The following is a 19,834-nucleotide window of genomic DNA, read 5'->3' as shown; positions in this document are numbered from 1 at the left end:
GACTTTTTTACTGTGGTTTTTCTTAACTTTTTCAGTTTTATTATTTTTTATATTTTACTATTATTTATTTTTTTATTTTAATTTCACAGAGTACTTATAAACAGTAACCTAGGATTGTGTTGTGTTTTTTTATTTTAATTCACAGTGGCCAAAGTAATTGCGATTAAAAAAAAAGTAAGAATCTGGGGTTTAGCCCACAGATGTGCCAGTAATAGTTTGACTAAAAATATATAACATAATCACTTAACCAAGAGAACAATCTGGTTAATGGTGCTTATTGAATGGAGTGGTAGGGTATGTGACAGGTGAAGCTTTCTTTTTTAGTATCCCTATTCCTTATTGTTTGAACTGTCATACTGTACCTGAAGCATTTCATTCATTTCTTAAATAGCCGTTAAGGCATATTCGCCATTCTGCATTGTTAGGTCGCTGAAGTCCCTGAAAATCAAGAAAAACCCAGGAGTTTCTCCATATGGCCCAATGTTAAACAATAGTTGAACAGTTTACCAGCAGCATGTTTCCACATTAGCTATCTTGGGGTTTCCGAAACCATTTCCAATGAATTGTGTTGGCATTATTCAAACAAAAAAGAGCAGGCAGTCGGATTGTAAAAAAGTCTTGATGAGCAGGCACTGAAAACAGTAGTCATCCCCCAAGAAAATGTAATTATTTTCTGATTATATGGACATTTTGAGGTGATAAACACCCTTATGGTTTTGTTCACTTTGTATTCTTAGCATTTATTATTACACTTTTATGGATTGTTAATTTTTCCTAGCCTCCATAAACATAGCCTATTTGTACTTGTGAGTTGAGTTGCAGATATTACATTTGATGCAAAAAATTGACGGTGATAAAATTGTAGACCAAAGAGACTATAAAAAGTTGCAGTTTTTTCTACAATTTAAAAAAAATTAGTTACTGCTTACAGTGCCATATATTAACGGTACCTCAAGTATACTAAAGAATTTTGATAATTTTTATTCTGACTAAAAAAAGTCCTTACCTTTATAGCAGCAGTTTGTTTTAAAACTTAAGCTTCTGTCACAGTGAATAAGTATGTTGTCTGAATCACATTCACATAATCAATGTAAACACACATTAATTTCAAAGATTAAAAACTCTTCCTAAAAGTACTCACCCACATCATAGAATGAGACCATCCATTAAACAGTTGAACAAATGTTAAAGCAATTAAAAATGCCCTTAATAAGTCAATCTGCATATACAAGTATGAAGAGATTGCTATTCTTAACACTTGTTTTCTGACCACCTATATTTTTGAAAGCTGTTGTAGTTAGATTAATTGTATCTGTGCTAGAGATTGTAAGGTCACATTCTGTGACATGTTTTGGTCATTTTAGGAATGTTTTGATGTTTTGATAGGCACACCTTTACATTTATAGATTACTTAAAACTGCCTTCCAGAATTTATATTTATGATCAAATTATATAAAAATTTTGATCATTCGTTACAAGTGAGAAAATGTATTCAATAGTACATTTGATAGGTTTCTTTGAACCATTTAGGATATTTAATTTATTATAGTTTTGGAAGCCAAAATACCATATTGGTCTTCAGATGTATTCCTGGATATTGTTTTTTAAAAAAATTACTGTTTAAATGTAGTGCTTTTCCAGAAAATATATTTTGTCCCTGATTGATTCAGTTGAAGTCTTAGTAATGCATCGTTATAATCATGCGCTTAAATATGCACAGACATCTCACATTCTTTTTAGAAATTATTTCCTTTCTGCTGCTGTGGAATGCCTACATTATCAGTACTGAAGCAGAAGAAAAGAAAGCAATTCTTTCATATAAAGTGAAATTGCTAGTGGGTTACTTATCTGAGCATCTAGTCCTGCCGTTTCTTAAATGATCCGAAGGCAAACAGCGCAGTTAGGAAGTGTGTTCCAGTATAACTGCTTCTTTGTAAAAGCCTTTTAAAAGGTTTAATAAACGCGAGGAGCCCAAACAGCAGCCACGATGCACATATGAAGCCACGGATCATTAGTCTTTGTTTACTCTTTCTGTAGTCTTCCCCAGGATTACGACTGTGTGTGATGTTAAAATTTAAAATGTGGTGCGATGCATCAACTGTTATGCTTGACACTTTGTTGCAAGACGGACGGGTTCAAACGGAAATCCACAGGAGAGAGGCGACTGGTGCCAGCTCCACAAACACGAAAGTTGAAAGGTAAGCAACAGGAAAAAGTTATCGAGTGAAATCATTAGTAATTCTGCAACAAAGCACTACAAAGTTCAGATTATTAAACCGATGCTCCAGGCAAAAGCATGCATTCTCAGCTCCTTGTTTGATAATTAGCTTTGTGAGGTAATGTCACACTTTTTTTGACCTAAGGCAAGAGTTGGCAGCTATTAAGATGTCATTTCTTTTTGCTTTGAATTTAGGCAAATGACTCGGCTCACAAGTGCTAAACGATTTTAAGAGGTGCAGAGCTAAGGATTTCCTGCCTGTAATGCCAGTGCCTTATGAACATATTTAGAAGACTTAAGAAGGCTTACGTGAGAGAGGAGCCCATGTGGTTCATGTAGCTCATTACGTGGCTGCTTGCCAAGTGATTGGAATATGTCTTACCTTGTAAACAGCCAGGGTATCTGGTTCACGGCTTGGTAGTTTGTTCCAGACTCCCACGATATTTTATGTTATAGTGCCTTTTGTTCACGGTTTTAAAAAGCACTTCCCCACTGTCTCCACTTGTGCCTTTCACTATTGATTCTGAAGAAATCCAGTGGTTTACTTTCTACCTTAAGTAACTTCTTCAAGCTCAGTCTCCCATCTCCCAAGTCTGTTTAGTTTGCTTTTGCTGTCTGCATGTAACACTGCACTTGTCTACATTACATAAAATGTAATCTGCCAGATGTTTACCTAGTCTGTTTCCAGATTCCTTTGCTGCTTCTGCAGTGTTTGCTAAAACACTATTTTTGGTATCCTCTGAATTTCGACTCATGCTCTTTCTAGCTATACCAGAAATGAGCTAATTGATAGAAATTATAAGCATTGATACAAATACATATCCTTGTGGAACCCCACTGTGTTTATTCCCTTGAACTGAACATACTGTACACCCTTACCTGCACCTTTTCTGTCCATTATCCAGTTCTCCATCCAAAGTCATTAATTAACCTCAATGACACAGGATTTGATCAAAAGCCGTCTGAAAATGTAAAACAACCATGGGCTCTCATTAGTTGCCTTTGGGAAAACAAGTCAGCTTAAATCAGTGCTATTTTTTCTAAATCCACATTGACTTCCCCATCTCTCTGTCACCCAGATGAACCACTTGGGCTAATTATCTTTTTTATAACTGTTCACATAAAGGAAGGAAGTGTAGTGGCATACTTGGAACATGGAAGTAGTGCAATTGTTAGTAAGCCTATCTAAAGGGACAAAAAATGAATGTGGTTTGTCAATGGCCTATGAATAACATTGTTTCCCTACTCATCTATTGCATCAGAAAGGTAGTAACATTCCAATCCTTTTCTGCTTAAATACAGTTAGTAGAATACCATCAAGCCCTGGAGATTGACTTTTCGTAAGTGCTGCTGCTGCTTTGCCTCTTCTGTGCTAATGAAAAGTTACATATTAATTTACTCAGGCAGCCTGAGGCACACTGTTAGCAACTTCGTGAACGTGTACAACTTTGTGAAAGATTCATTTACTGTATGTGTTAGACATTTCTCTTCTCATTGCCTAAACTTTCCCCAGTATTATTTACGCTTTACTGCTCTCTTATTCAATTTTATTTTATTAAAAGCCTTTTATTATTAATATTAATTTTACCTCCATTGGAATACTCCCTGTATTTTTGTCTGCCTGGTGGGTATTTCAGTTGGTTACTGGGACTGGTATCTGATTTCTAGATACTATAGGATTCCTTTCAGTCGGCTTGTGTCCTGGCAATTATCTGTAGTCAAACAGTGTAAGAGCCCACAGGCCAGTTTACCTGCTGTCCTTTTTTGGCTAACAAGCCTTTCTGAACCATAAGCAAAAGATCATTTTCCTCCTGTTATTTCCAGAAATCTGGCATCATTTCCCACTTCGGGAAGGGAGTGCTCCCTTTCGCTGCAGATTCTCCCAGTCGGTTTCTGAATCGTTGTCCTGGTGTTGATTCGCAACTGTGCCAGCCTGAAGCCCGAGCAGGGTTGGGGTGCAGACCTGCTGGAGAGGAGAACTGTGCCAAGGAAGTTAGCCTTGCCAGACGCACATGCCCCCATCTAAGACACTCACTCACGAGGAAGCCCAGCGGGATTCCTTAAGAATGCTCTCGGACGTTTGAACTGGATAGGTTCAAAGGTAGGTCCAAGTGATAGAATTGTTCAGGCTGGTGCTGAAGTACTAAACAACCCCTTCAGCCAGATGTGTCATTATGATCAAAAGATAGGGTTCAGGATAGCCCTCAGTTCTTGGCATTGATGCTCTATTGTATTGTTTTCGTTCCAGTAGAGAGGGATTCTTGCACTTAAACACCACATCAGGTACTTATCAGGCAAGGGGGGACAAATCTTCTCCATGCCATACATTTGTAAGGCATTGTATGTTGGCAAAAGGACTCTTTTCAGATAATTTTCTCGCTTCAATGTCTTTGTATTAGCTCCTAGCTTGTTAGGTGAATGTATTCAAGCATTATTGTTTAATTACTGTCTTTGGGGAAACGATTAAACTGAGATTACTATGTTCTATTTTTCTGGAGGTTACCTGGTCTGTTTTTATAAATAAAAACATTTGCGTAGCATTAAACTTCTAAAATCAGATGAAAGTACACGACATCAATATGTGTTACTGCAGCTGAAGACCCAAACTGTTTTTTTTATATGTGCATATAGAATTCATACATAAAATGAAGGAAGACAGGTCTGCCTTGCTGTCGTTTAAGTGTTATTAATCCTCCAGGCTGAGGAAAGCATTTGGGTAACCAATGGCAACAGTTTCCTGGTATTTAATGCTTGCAATACCCAAGCAGGCATTTCAGTGAAATTAACAACCTCCATATCAGGGCAGAAAAGAAAGTCGTGCAGCATCGTGTGCTATAATAACACCTGTTAGGAAGGCATATACTTCTTATTGCGGTAAGAAGAAAGATTCAGGTGGGTGTTAAAAGAGCTGGCTCGTCAGTCTACATCTGAAGTAATTAGCTCTCTGTGCAGAGAAAGATGGAGGGGTGGAACTCAGAATACATCATCTGAGATCTCCTGCAGGCTGCACAGCATTCAGCTTGGGACCAAGGAGAGACAGACCAGTTCAGTTGTGCTGGAGACACAAAAAAGCTTCCTTTGAATTTGCATAATCCGATTCAAAGTGCATAGTGTTCAGACTACCTTTGTTGTTTAAGGTTTCGAACAAACTGCAGCCAGAAAAACAAAAATGCAGGTGCAGTTTTAAAAACCACTTTGCTTTTGCACAGGTTTAAGCAAGTGAGCACTGATGCATGTCGGCGCTGGCCAGAACTGACAAGTATTGTACAGACAGAAACTACAGAAGAGCAGTTATTTTTAGCCACTGACTTGTTGAACATTATTCCACTCCTAAGGCGGACAGTGCCTTGGACCAAGTACTTGCAAAATAGTAATAGAATTTTTGTGAATGATGAGATAAGATCACTTTATTGACCATATACAATTTCTTGCATTAGGAATTTGTCTTTTCGCATACCCCAGCTTGCTCTCCACGAGACACACAGCCAGGGAGAGAAGCTTGGGGTCAGAGCACAGGGTCTGCCATTGTACAGCGCCCCTGGAGCAGTTGGGCCCAACGGAGGAGGATTGCTCTCCCGGCGGCGGGATTTGAACCGGCAGCCTTCCAGCCACAGGCACAGATCCGCCCCATAAGACAGGCCACTTTGTGATGTAAACTTTCACCAACAAAAACTAAAACCAATCTATTTCAAAGGAGTAATGAATCAAGCTGACGACAAAAAAATTTCTTGGGCAAAATGCATGACTTGGGCTCTCTACCAAAGCTTGACCCATAGCAGCGCAACGAGGGGTAATGACCAACTTTCCTCTTGAAGACGTATAAGCACTGCATGATCCTTTTCTCATTGTTCCGTTCATCTAAGTGAAGCGATGTCACAGGCTGCAACACAGACCTCAAGTGCCGCATTGGATGTAATGGGTTATTTCATTTATTTTTCCGCATGACAATAGCAGGCGACAGAAGAAAACGGATCACGCTTCTGAAATTACAGGGATAATGACAATATTTATTGTCTGTCGGTGGCGGCCCAGTGCATTTCTGGAGAGCGAGCTGTGTTGCTGTGATGATTAAGGTTTGCAGCCTCTTGCTCGGTGCCCATCAATCACCCAGAGAGCCAGGGCCTCCCCGCAGTGCCTGCATTAGTGTGTCTTCGGAAAGAATCTGCAACTCCGTCTGCCCTGCCTTCATGTCGTATCAGCTCCCTGGGACTGCGGGTCTGTGTTGATTATTGTTTATCTTTAGTCTTTGTCATCCATGGGTTGAGGGAGCCCTTCACCTACTAGTGTTACATACAGTAAGGTGCAAACTTGAGCACACATAAAATGGATTCTTGCCTTGTGTTACGTCGTGAAGCAAGTGTTTGGAGGAGAGGATTAAATGGATGCTGGCTTTAAAAGGATGGTGATAAGCCTCCCACATAGTGCTGACAGGATGTGTATGGGGAGAATTCTGTTGCTGTCTTAGTTCCCTCCTGTTGCCTGTGAAGTATGTGGGCCTGGGCAGAGGCTGCGCTCCTACGTGCGGCCAGCAGGTGGCAGCAGTGGCGAGCTACTGCAGCTTTCCGCTTTCCATTTGGATACAGGCCACTTGTCGTTCTTCCTTTGGAGCGTCGCAGGTAAGACAGCATCGAAGCTCAAGTGACTCGCATGAAGAGTTTAAAAAGCTTCGGGGGGGGATAACTTTTGTTCAAGGATGCACTTCAGCGAAATCGAGCCGGAGAGCAGGAGATGCATCCGTTTTGCATTTCGCAGGAGCCCAGGTCTTCGATAGTATGTGTAAGTATGGGGGGGGCTGAGGTGTAGTCAGGTTGGCTTTTGTGGTCTCCCTCACCGTGAGAAACAACAGTGTTGTATTTTCTCGCTCTGTTTCTTTACAAGACATTCGAGCACACACACAAAAAAAAACTGCGGTAAACTGGTGGGTTGTGTGGGCGGCGTGTTTAAGGTTTTAATTAATCTGCTTCATAGTGTGGTATCCTTTGCCAGCCCACCATATACTGTCACAGAAATCCTGTCAGTTAACCCAGCTAATTTTTTTTTTCTCTCCCTCCTATGAACTGGGCAACTGCTTGTGAACTAAAATCGGCCTCCTGGCGTTTTTTCAGAAGGAAATGTGGCAAAGCTCTCACACTCGTTGCTTTCGGTAACTTATCGTCCTCCCGAGATACTTTAGAAATAGCTGACGTGTTGCCACTACATCAGGCTTCATACATCTTGCCCGTGAAGTACCCATATTGCAACTGTGTCGTTACAAAGCCTGTGAATTATGTGAAAAATAGTTTTCCCGCACGGTGAAAACATTACAAAAGTGTTAAGAAGCGAAAGGCCATGCTTGCAGCACACCCGAGACGAGCGAAAAGTCTCCAAACCTGCGCTGTTCAGCATCTGTAAATCACTATGGACTTGTCTGCGTGATAACATCCGATTTGTTGTTTTTTTTTTAAAAAAAAGATCTGTAACCACTTGAATGATTACAATAGCGTCTTTTGTGAAATTCAATCAAAGCGGTAATTTGGTGCAGTTAATATCAAAATATAATGCCCACGCTTCAATCGTTAAGACATGCCGGTTTTTTATGCTTTAATCGTATTTAAACAAAGGAACGAAGGAATACGTCTGTTTAAACATATCAATTTATTTAAAAATTTGGCACTGGAATCGTTTGAGTTTTTCTATACAGTTATTCTGCTTTCGTACAAAACATGCTTTCATTCCATTGCTCGTGCACAGAAACATTGACAAAATAACTTGAAAGGGTCGTAAACGGAAACAAAAGACAAACCCTGTACTTCCTGGTGTCCCACAGGCTAAACCGAGGGGAAAAAACTTTCTTCACATGCGAGAGAAGTGGGGTTGTGAACGGACTCGTAATGCGTTTAAAAATGCGGGTCTTCAAACTGTATTACTGAAAAATTCGGTTTTTTTTTTTTCCCCGTCATACTCATCCCTCATCTTTAAGATGAATAGCTGTTAAATGTACTCATCGGTCGTTTGCTGCTTGTGCATTCCGAAAGCAAATTTAGCGACATTTGTGGCTCAACCCACCCGATTTGAAGTTTGCATTTGCGTTTTTTCACGTCTCGGCTCGTAACACCTGTGGCTGCCGGGGGTTACGAGAGCCGTTGCCGACTTGGACGGCGCTGCCCGAGAAACCTCCCGTCCCAGTCGGCCGCAGACCCAGACTCGACCACGTGACCCTCCCTAAAGCCCACTGCTGTCGGACCTCAGTCTGGGTCTGAACTAGGACACAGGCAGCACGTACAGTAGGCAGTGTGGTGGAAGGAGGTTAGAGATTTGCGCAATTTCTTGATAACTGTGTGTCGTGGACTGCTACTGAAACTCTTTGGAGAGTATGACTAAATAAAGTGGCCATCTGGAGTTCTTGTTGAAATCTGAAGTGCTCTCCTCATCATTTTTCATCCCTCTTTCTTACAGTTAGGTATTTCACCCAATTAGAAGCACAAGAGAGTATAATAAAGTTTGGAAAATCCCAGGATTGAATTACTTCGTTGTTGGGTTATGCTGCTGCCTTTGTGAGAGGTTTCTCATTGAAATATTGAAGAGATGATATGGGCAGTTTTCTGGTGAGCAGCAGTGCAACATGGAGCAGCAGATTAAACTACAGGGGATCATCGGTATCTTTCCCAGCTGAGTTTAAACGGCGAAATGCTGCACATCTTAAAACCTCAGTAGCGATCGCTGTACATCAGCTCTACTGAAGAACCCACAGCTGTCAGATTTCAGTGCAAAATCACACATAATCCAACCTGGAAAAGAAGAGTCCCACAGTCCATAATAAATCATAGATATAGCTCAACAGATTATTTCCCAATTGCTGTGTAGCCTCTTTTGAGGGAATCTCATTTCCTTTGTAAATAGTATAAGAAAAGTGAAGTTAACACTGTGGGACAAGAGGGAGGGAACAGGTTTGTTTTTTCAAACATTTCATCCCAATTCCTTTCTCTCAGTTCATCGGTACAAAATATATATATATATATTTTATAACAAAAAAAGGCAACCCCAGCTTTGTGTTTTAAAGTGTCTTATAGTTTATCCATGCATCTGGAAAAGGGCCGGAGAGAGCATTTTCAATTCAAGCCATTTACTATAAGGACTTTCCCTGCAGCATGAAAAACGAATACATACTTCACCAGGCCCGGTTTCTCATAGCAGGATGACAGTTTATCAGCTTTTTGTCTCTTTTTAGAGGGTCTTTACACGCTCATTTTCCCTTATGCTGTAGCCTTTATAAAGTCACAATTTTACTCAGATTAATTAATGTGGAAATAGAACTCAAGATGACTAGCATTCCTGGAATACACTTCCACACCTCCAACATCCAGCCTGTCGTTTTTTCGCCATGACAAAAGAACTCGAATATTTAATGTCACGTTTAACAGTATGACAATGTGGTTAACTAAGGTTTTCATTGCTGCTTGTTTCACAACATCCAGACAGATACAGGCTTTCCAGTGGACAACACACAAAAAAACAACAAAAAAAACAAACCACGATATATTTGCTCTGAAAGACAGAAACTGTTACCTGAAAATGAATTTTTCCAGCATAAATTTCAGTATAACACAGTATATATTTTGAACGGTTTTTGGTCAAACTGTTTCTTATCCAGGATTCTTTTGCAAACTAGTATCAAATCAGATTTTTTTCTCATGAGGAATGTACAGCAGATTTGATTGCATTGGATATGTTGAATTTTGTGGCAGGAGTGAAATGAAGTATCTGGAATCTATGATGTGCCTTATAATAATCTCCACATATAATGTTAGACTTAAGTAATAGGCATATTGTTCAATTTATTAACCTGTCACAGGTGTCAGGAAGATATTAATGCAGAAGAGACCAAATGCCTGCCTTTCATCAAAGGAAATAAAATAAAACATTCAAGTTCAGCATACAAATAAAAAGGCAGATGTGTGTTTTGAAGGAAATCTGGTACTGTTATTCTGCCAGTACTTAAAGAAAAATGTTCTGTCCCACAGGCAAACTGTAATACATTTCTTAGAACCTTCAAAGACAGACATTTTGATAAGGAAATAAAACCAAGAAAATGTCTGGTTTTGTGTTCACCATTTTAATAGTGTGACATACAAAATAAAGCTCTGTCCTTCTAGAATTGCTATCCAGATTTTAAATGCAGTCAACATAGCACTTTCACATGTCATTGTTTGACTTGTCAAAGTGGGTACTGCTGGACTGCCAAATCTGTCATAGAAATGAAGTCTGATTTATTTTACATTATATGCACTCTGGTAGCAAGGCGCAGTCTCATGCAGCACTGAAGATACCACAACAGCTGCATTTGTACTTCACGAAATACACAGGATTTGTTTTTGGTTAATAAGCAGTCCCTGGCATGTTTGGTGATTATAATAATAATAATTGCTTACACTTATATAGTGCTTTTCTGGACACTCCACTCAAAGTGCTTTACAGGTAATGGGGACTCCCTTCCACCACCACCAATGTGCAGCCCCACCTGGATGGTGATCATGCCACCCATCTTGCTTTTGGTTCAATCAGTCAAGATGATCTCTTTAAAGTATGAAATCTGTAGCTTCATCCTGCACTGATCTCCAAAATAACCCCCCCACCCTTCATCAAGTACATTTATTCCCACAGCTCATTGAGCAGAAAAACTCACATGTCTTGCTTGTCTAGCTGACTGGGACTTAAGTGGTTAGAGGAGGGAGCTGTTCTAGTATGAAATCTGCAAAGAAAATGGTAGAGGTTAATTCCACTCTTAAAAAATCACAAGTTTCAGCTGTGGAGAACTCCTGTGGGTGTTGAAAAGCTCTGAAGAAGAGGCTACACAGCCACAATGGTATGTTTTTTTTTCTTTTTGCTTTTCAGCATGGAACAAATCTCTGCTCTTTAAATGAGCCTAATCCTGTGTTAGGGAAGAATACAGTACGGGTTCTGACAGGGGTTTATTTGCCATGCTGGTTAGAGGAGATTCCCTCTTGGATAATCTGAATATAAATCAAGCAAGCTGAGAGCAGTGGTTATTATGAGCAACTGTGGGCTGCAGTTACTGTGCTTTTTTCTGTTCCTAATAATAAGGGTATTAAAAAAAACCCACAAACGCAATTTGGTGAAAGTGCTCTGATATTAAGCAATTATCCAACTTGCTTTTAGTTTATGATTAACTGTAATTAAAATCTGTTCTTAGTAATACAAGCAATACAGGACTAATTAGGAATCTCATTAGATTGATAGTAGCTGACATTCCCCCATTCTGGTTGTCCAATGGTTCACCACCCAACAAAGGGCATTATTGCTTAAACAAAATACAAAAATATTCCAATACATCTGATTAGGAAGTAGGAAAATGGCATCTGACTAAACTCCAAGACCCCCAACTACTTGAGGAATGCCGATTAAAAAATTAGTGGGGCTCGAGAATGTATATGAATGGAATACAAGTGCAAGCAATGCCACTATGGCTAAATTAAACTGGGGAAAAAAATCTCACTGTAATTTATGCGAGGCAAACGGCAAGGTTTGTTCAGCAGGGTTTGAGAGAGGATCTAAACTTGTTTTGTAGTGCTATGTCGGCTTACAGATTAAAACCAAATCTTGAGCAAAATTTACTTTGGCCTCAATGCAGTGAAAATATCCCTCTCCCAAGACCGATGGTAACTCGCACTGAACCTGCCTGAACATCTGTCTGCTGCTCAACCGCAACTCTCGAGCCTCTAGCGTAGACTTCCAATTCACCTTCATTTCGCACAGCAGTTTTGCAAAATCATTTTTTAACAGAAGGTAAGAAGCGCATAATTTTAAGTCAGGGTTACAACAACGAGAACCCCTCACCCACATATGTACACTCTCTTCCAGAAATCTTTGCATTCAACAGTTTGAGACTCGATTCCTAGTTCGCGATATAAGACAAACCGAAAATAGAATATAACCCTGAGAATTTGGTGCAGTCCTTCGATGACCCACAGGAATACAGTGAAGATGAAACAGAGTTTCATAGCCCACCAGTTTTACAGTTTCCCCCTTGATTTTGCTTCAGGTTGGAAAGGCCCATTAATGTGTTTTAACAAGCTGGGGGGGGGGTTGATGCTTCTCTTACTCCATTAAAGCAGCATCTTCATTCTCCCAGTGCACCTCATTGTTCGGCTCCTCCTGGATTCTGGAGGTTGTGTTTGAGCTCTGCCAACCTGCATCTGACCGGGAGAAGCAACTGTCAAGTCGTAGCTATTCTACTTCAAGAATCTCAGTAACAGTGATTTAAAACATAGCAGGACTCTTACCCACAACCCACCCAGCAGATCACGTGACTTCACATCAATACTCAAGACTGTGCGGTTCCTGGCTCTGTGTATAAATACATATTTTGATCCTACCAAATAAAAAAATGGTAAAACAACAAAAACATGGACTGTTGCATAAAGCACCCTCTCTTGCTTTTAGTACTACTGTTTTACAGGTTTACATAAGCTACAGTCCAGCAACGCAAGAGTTAACGCCTACTGATGACAATTCTAATATCAAGAATAAGGAGTAGCTGAACAATATTAATAAAACATTTTGACGATCCCTGCAATTTTGTGGCTATACCAGGAATAAAAATGAGTACTTCATTTCTCATTACAAAAAAGTCCACAATTTTCCTTTATTTCCAGTTGCTGACTAAGACTATGTTCAATTCACATTAAAAGAAACATTGTGGTTCACTGTTAATGCCCCATTGTGTCCAAATTCAAAACATGAAAATCCTAAAATTAATCTGTTGGTGACAGGGTGCTTTCTGTTGGGGTTAAATAAATGTGTGAACAAACTTGAGAACTGAAAGCCAACAATGGGTAGCTACAAAATATAAAATATTCTGTAATAATTGTACAGATAAATATACATTCTCAAAGTCCAAAATAAATTTAAATAGATGACAAAGACGTGTATTACCTCACGATTTAAAATTACACGTAAAAAGATCATGACAGATTCACAGAACAAGCAAAAAAAAATCCCTTAACTATACTTCTTCAGAAAGATACAGTACTGTACCATCTTCCAATCGTAAAGGAAACCACAGACGGAGCTACCAAGAAACTGGAAGTTCTCCTGAATTAAAAACTCGATTTTCAACTGGGAATTGAAAATCGTCATACAAAAAAAAAACAATCCAAATAATGAGCAATTTCCTTTTGAGTAGCAGGACAGAGAATTAAACTCTAAAGGAAGAGGAATGGTCTCACTGGATCAAGAAGATGGCCTGCTGATAGCAGCCCCAAAGTGCTGTATTGTTTCGTTAGTTTTCAACTCCTAAACTGTCAAGAAGAAGAAAACAAAATGACAGAACACAAAGCTTAAAGGAACAAATTTGATTTGAACTCTTATCATACCTTTCTAGTTTACTCGCCTTATTTTTTTCCGTTTAATCACTCAATCGTGTCACCCTGTTGTAATTGAGGGCAGCCTTCAGCATTGAGACTCTAAACGACGCTTAAAAAACCGTCTGCTACAGTATGTTACTGAATGCATCAAGAAAGCATGAGGGTGAATGGGGAAAAAAAAATACCTTTGACCTGTTAAGAGCTGTGATGGAGACTAGGAAAATATTCAACTTTGAGCAGAATTGCGTCCCCCCCGAGTCCTGTATTCTCCAGGAAGAGGGACTGCTGGTTCAGTTTCTCAGGACCAGTAAGATTGCCATTTAAACAAACAAAAAAACACTTTACAATACATGAGTATGCATTACAACAATTTTAATGCATACATGAAAAGGGTTTCAATCCAGAAAGATTCTTCAGCAATGCACACTGTTTTTAATGAAAATAATCAACCGGGCCCGTGGGGTACATGGTAATAAAAAGCAGAGCTCTAAACCTAAAGGAAGAGATGGGACTGCAGCTTTTACTTGAAAAGCACAAACAGAAAAATGGGTCACAAAATGACAGTTTTAATTTAATTTAAGGAATTATGTATCGGTGCCGTGATTCTTTGAGAAAGACAACATTCAAACCCCCCCCAAAAAATGAATGGTCTGTATGAAAGTAAATATTTCAATGAGCCCTGTGATGAACATTTCTCAATGTTCTAATAACGTACAGGACAGTGGAGTAAAATACATATTTTGAGAAAATGAATATCTTCTAAAAATGTCTGTGGTAAGACAGCTTCTCTTGGTAAAATGAGTTTTTTTTTGTGCAGAAAAAGTGGACTTTTCAGTTGTGTTATGTGGGTGGTCTGGAACTGACACGGGAATCTTCATTTACTCCAAGCAAACCAAACAGGAATTCCCCCTGATGAAAATGAACCATGGACCGGATGACTACTTTCAGTGTCTCTGTGCAGGACAATGGGCACTGAGACGCTGAGCTTGATCCATCCAGCAGTGTAAAATGGTTCTTTTCACTAAGGAAATGCATTCACAGGCAATGCAATCTTGTAGGGACAAGTGATAATCAACTCCCATGATCCATGCTAGTTAATAACGGCCTTAGAGACATAGGAATCACCATGACGGAGTAGCTGCTCAGATACCAAATGAGCCTGTATAAGATATATAGTATTGGTTGACCTTCATTTTGTGGTTTTGCACATTGTAGGATGGGCAGAAAACAAGAAATTTGATATTGTGATCACTATACTACAGTGATCACTGGATGTTGTTCTTTGTGCTATAGTGACCACTGGGTATTGTTCAATGATATTTTCATTTGAAAATAAAGATAAATAAGCTTAATGGCAAATTTATTATCTATATACATTCCTTCCATAACTGCCTCTATCCCATGTCAATATATTTATAAAAGAATGAGCTGGTGACTTTCTCCCGCTGAAGGTTTGCTAATAATAGATGACAACATAGCCAGTTCCGCTATAATTTTGAGTTCCACATGTCTGAGTGTTTGACAGCACTATTTGAGGAGTGTCACATTACAAGCTTTGATAAGTGAAAGACATTAGTTGCACCTGCTGGTAAATTACATCCATCACTAAGCCTTTTGGTAAACAGTACATGGCAGTCTCCACCTTCTGTAATCTAAAGACAACAATATTCTGTGCCACTATTAACAGAACTCCTCCTGCAAAACTCTGCGCAGTCCATTAACTGTTTTCATGTAAATTATTGTCATTCTGTACAGTACATTAAAGGAAATGACAAACATTCCCAACATGTTGCCAACATGCAGTTTTTCCAAAATTCTGCATGGGTTTTCACGACTCGTCATTCCTTTGCCTATTAATATTGAATGTTGAAATACTGTGATCATGTGTGCATCCAAAGTCTTGCAGTCAAAGTGCTCTCCAAAGAAAACTTCCTACACCAGCAGGTGGAGCAAGTTAAAGGCATAAACTTGAATTTAAAGGGCTCATACTTGGGTGCATGACCAGCATTCTTTCACCAATCAGTAGCTACGACGTGGATGGCAGGGAGAGACTTAGGAATTTTAAGCTCCAAAAGGGGTGCAGGATTTTGGCGAAAGCAAGGCATAGCTTAAAAACATAAACCACATTACAGTGTGTGTATGGAGGGGGTCAGCTCAGTAACATTTCTCCTGACGCCTTGCTTCAGGTAATAAAATAAAATGGGGGTGGCTAATGTCACAATTTAGTTGCATTTTTTCTAACTGAAAACACTTTGCACTGATTGTATGACAAGAAAGCAACTAATCATAATTACTAACCTAAAAGATACAATGAGAAACATACACAGTGTCTGGACTGGATATGAGAATACAAAGAGGACATGCACAGCCAGGGTCAGACACACTACTAAAGACTCCTGCTTCAGCTAGAGCAGAGATCCCAGAAGAATGGTCTAATCTATAGTTTTTGCATCCAATACTTTAGAGAATTCTTTTCTAGCATATACTACTTACATTATATGTACATTTTATAGAATTGTTTAACTACAGTAGTTTTGTACATGCTTGTCTTTTAAAAAACTCTAATGTAAAGAAAGCTTAAATATTACATAAGGCATATTTACAGGAAGCTTTCCTCTCCAACTTGGAATCAAACAGCTAGGTACCACACACTCAAGTATCAGTAACACATCCTCCCAGTCATTGGCTAAGAACAAGTATTGAAATATATATATACAAAAAAATACAAATGCAAATGCCCCAATATATATTTATATACGTATATATATAGGTTAGACCTTTGAATTTAAAAAATTATATATATATATTTTAAGTTCTAGAAACAACCTTGCTATCAATGCATGCGATTGCTGGGCCTTCAAGTCTGACGGATTGTCGTCTTTTAGTTGTTCACGGGGGTGACGTTTGCCGTGTAAAGAAGGAAATGGCTCTTGCCTCTCTAGGATACGGGTTTTTCCATTCCTTTGTATTGAGCCTGCTAGCGACTACTGAAACCCTCTGCCCTTGAGTCGGAGCAGCCCTGCTCTCAGGTGGCGTCAGGACACCGCGGACAGACGTTCCCGCCTCTTCCAGCGCTCCTACACTTTTGACTCGGTCTCCATGTTGGCTACGTCACCGTTCCGCTCGGTCTGGTCTCCACCGTCCCGGGCGCGGGTCTCCTGGCTCTCCCTCTCGGTCTCCAGCGCCGCCTGCTGGTTCAGCTTGCTGGCCACGGACCAGGTGAGAGGCAGCTGGGCCCGGGCCGTCATCTCGGCCAGCTCCCGCGCGCTGCAGGCGGGGGTGTTGGTCTCGTAGATTTCGTGGAAGCTGTTGTAGTCCACCTCGTAGAACCCGTCCTCGAGGGTCAGCACGGGCGTGAAGCGGTAGCCCCACTTAATCTCACCGGTCACGTAGGAGCTCCTGGCTTGGCACGTCATCCCTGCGAAGCAAGCGAGAGAGGAAACGCAGTGAATTTTCTGGAAGCCGTTTTCACTCCGCAGGTTTGTGCCTCATGCAACAGACGAGCTGCACCCGACGGTAAGCTCACACAAGCCGACTGCCAGTGGAAATCCATTTTTTTTCTCCTGTCTTGTTCATTACTGTAGATCGGGAAAGTCTCAGACCTAATTTACAGAAAGTGAATCACAAGTACAGAGCAAAGAAAAGCTCACAAAGCTCCTGTTTGAACACCTGTTCACCCCTGAATCCAGCTGGCGCTAACTCTCCAGTTTACAACAAGCCCTCTTAAGCACTGGACTTTAAGAAATCCCAGACTAAGCGAATATTTACAGCAGCATCCAGAAACCCCATATGAAGTGTTTGTGTTTCTTAGTACCACTGTTTCCTAAACAAGACCTCCGTAAGACACTAGTCTTTGCAGTCATACAGTAGATTATTCATGCTGGATAATTGTCCTTCTTTGCCCACCTTAAAAGACAGTAATTGCAAGTCTACAAACCTGTGTCTTTTTCCCCAGTCTGAGGAGTCTCCAATATTTTCTGTTGGTCCTTAATGAACCTGTTTTACGTTGCGCCATAAAATCAAAACAAGCCCTTCTCTAAGGGTGACCTTGGGTGTTCAATTTAATTTCAATACATTTGCTCTGCTGTATAAACCACACACAGCAAACACACATAAATCTGTTGTAAGAGACAGGTTGTAACTCAGTGGGCTTTTTCACCAAAGACAGCTGAAACAAGGCACAGAACGCAATAGTAGATAATGAAGCTGCTGAATGTTGGACTCGACAGCAATTATTAAAAGATGGACTCCAAATGTTGAAAAACAAAGAACGTAAGAACAGGGTTAAAATATAAAGCTAATAGTTATGTCAGTAAAATAACAAAACATCTGTCCCAGAGACCAAAGCAGATACAACATTTTCACACATGCCTTAAGATGAGGAATAGGGTTAAAAAGATGTAATGGATGGAGTGAATTATGCAGAGTCGCCAAGAATTTTGCACTTTATGCATGAGTAACTGTTTCTCATGAGATCATAAGGCATACTTTCAAGAGCTTTCTAAAAACTACTTAATAAATGTCATGTTGAACCCTTACACACACCAAAAAGATTTAGACGCACTAGAGTGTAGTTAAGTATTAATTTTCAAACACCATAATTTCTTCAGGACAGAAATCTCAGTGCTTGGACAGGGTCACTGGAAGGAAAATCACTCTCCCCAGAAATGTATTTTCAAAAAGCAATTTCCCCTGTACTGGATATTTAGTTATTATGGTTATTAAAGGAAAAGGAAAAAAAATCGTTTGATAGGCCTAATAGGATTGCAAGTGAAAAATTAAAGAGACATCATAATATACAGGATAGTCCAATCTGTCAGTCTGTCAATCAGTCTTTAATTTGTATTATCTTTCACAACACACTCCACTTTAAAAACAATTCAATCGCAATAGAAGACATATGAAATCTGCATTCTCATAACAAAATAAAACACAATAACAGCAAATAAATTGTTGTGAAACGTTATACTCCGTGATTCTCAAGCACAAGGGTACAGGAAGTTATAAACACCTGTACAAGCCCAGAAAATAACCCCCTTCTTTATCCATCCCAATTCAATGCAAATTAATTTTTCTTTATGTGGAGTTATCTACAGTATATAAAAAGGAAAAAAAATACATCACTGTCCTACTAAGTTGAGACAGGCGTCAAACTTTCAATTTTGGGCCAATTCCTTATTTCTGCAACTATTTTCATCTTTTGGCAGATTTGCTTTAGATGTTGCTTCTTTTCCAACATGACCAGATATGGCACACTCAGAGACATCATTCCTAGGATTCAGTATTTAATATGTGTCCATTATGTGTGATATATCACTTACAGTGTCCTGTGTTAGTCAATTCTGACCTTTCCTATGATGTCCCATTTCCAAAATTACAATATGATGCACTTTTTTAAAATGACGTATTCAGAACCTGAATATTCCCTTTTTCAAACAGTAAATTCCTAAGGTTTAGCTGCAGTAGCATAAGCATAAGCAGCATAAGCTGCAGTAAATGTCAGCAAAACCTATAGAGATAAAAACAGAAGTTGACTGCATAAGGATTGCTTTGAATATGTGAAGTAGGTTGTGTATAGAAAAATATTAATTGCAACTTCAAAGTGTCGTGACTGTGAGCTTCAAAGCAACAAAATGTGAAAACTGCAAGGGTCTGAATACAATATAAAAGAGTGAAACAACATTTAATTTGAAAGAATAGTAAATCATTTATGAAACAGAACCACTTTAAATTGTCAGTTCTTGTCATCTTAAAGTGACCCATTTATAGTCCAGAATTTTTTTCAACAGTGATATATGAAGGGGTTCAAACAACAGGCCATTAAGCAGAAACGAGCTATAAAAATATCACCAGAATAACCTTGAACTAAAATCTTAAACTAGTGTACATTATTTACAGTACAATCAGGTGAAGTGTAACTTGCCCTGGTTTAATGTTGTATAATGTTTACTTTATCTTTTTCAGTGAGGAAACACTAGAAAAAGCTTTCAGGGCAATTAACTATTTGGTTGGAATGCTGAAACCATATAAACTATTTAAGAGTGTCATGTTTAAAAGGAGCATCAAGGCAATTATTCTCATGATCTCAGATAATGTCCGGAAAAGAGCATTTCGAGTCTTATTATATAGAAATACCTGGCATTTGTTGAAATATACCTGTCATAAGAGCAGAATAGAATAGAATAGAATTTATAGGAGCCTCAGAGGCATTTCATGTATTCATAAGCTTTTACTTTAAACAAACTCTGGCCAC

At 39.4% G+C, this 19,834-nt stretch overlaps 1 protein-coding gene across 2 annotated transcripts in view; it reads right to left on the bottom strand.

Moving 5' to 3' along the window:
• Positions 1-7,837: 7,837 nt before the first annotated feature.
• Positions 7,838-19,834, bottom strand: part of kcnj6 (potassium inwardly rectifying channel subfamily J member 6) — a 60,917-nt gene continuing 48,920 nt past the window's right edge. For both annotated transcript variants that reach the window (XM_015341760.2, XM_006627779.3), the window contains one exon: positions 7,838-16,999. In XM_015341760.2, coding sequence (XP_015197246.1) covers positions 16,659-16,999 — 341 coding nt within the window. In that variant the 3' untranslated portion in view covers positions 7,838-16,658. The remainder of the gene's footprint in view (positions 17,000-19,834) is intronic.

This window comes from Lepisosteus oculatus, chromosome 5 (genome assembly GCF_040954835.1).
Source record: "Lepisosteus oculatus isolate fLepOcu1 chromosome 5, fLepOcu1.hap2, whole genome shotgun sequence".
NCBI lineage: Eukaryota > Metazoa > Chordata > Actinopteri > Semionotiformes > Lepisosteidae > Lepisosteus > Lepisosteus oculatus.
The sequence above is the reverse complement of the archived record's forward strand: the minus strand, read 5'-3'. Positions and strand labels throughout refer to the sequence as shown.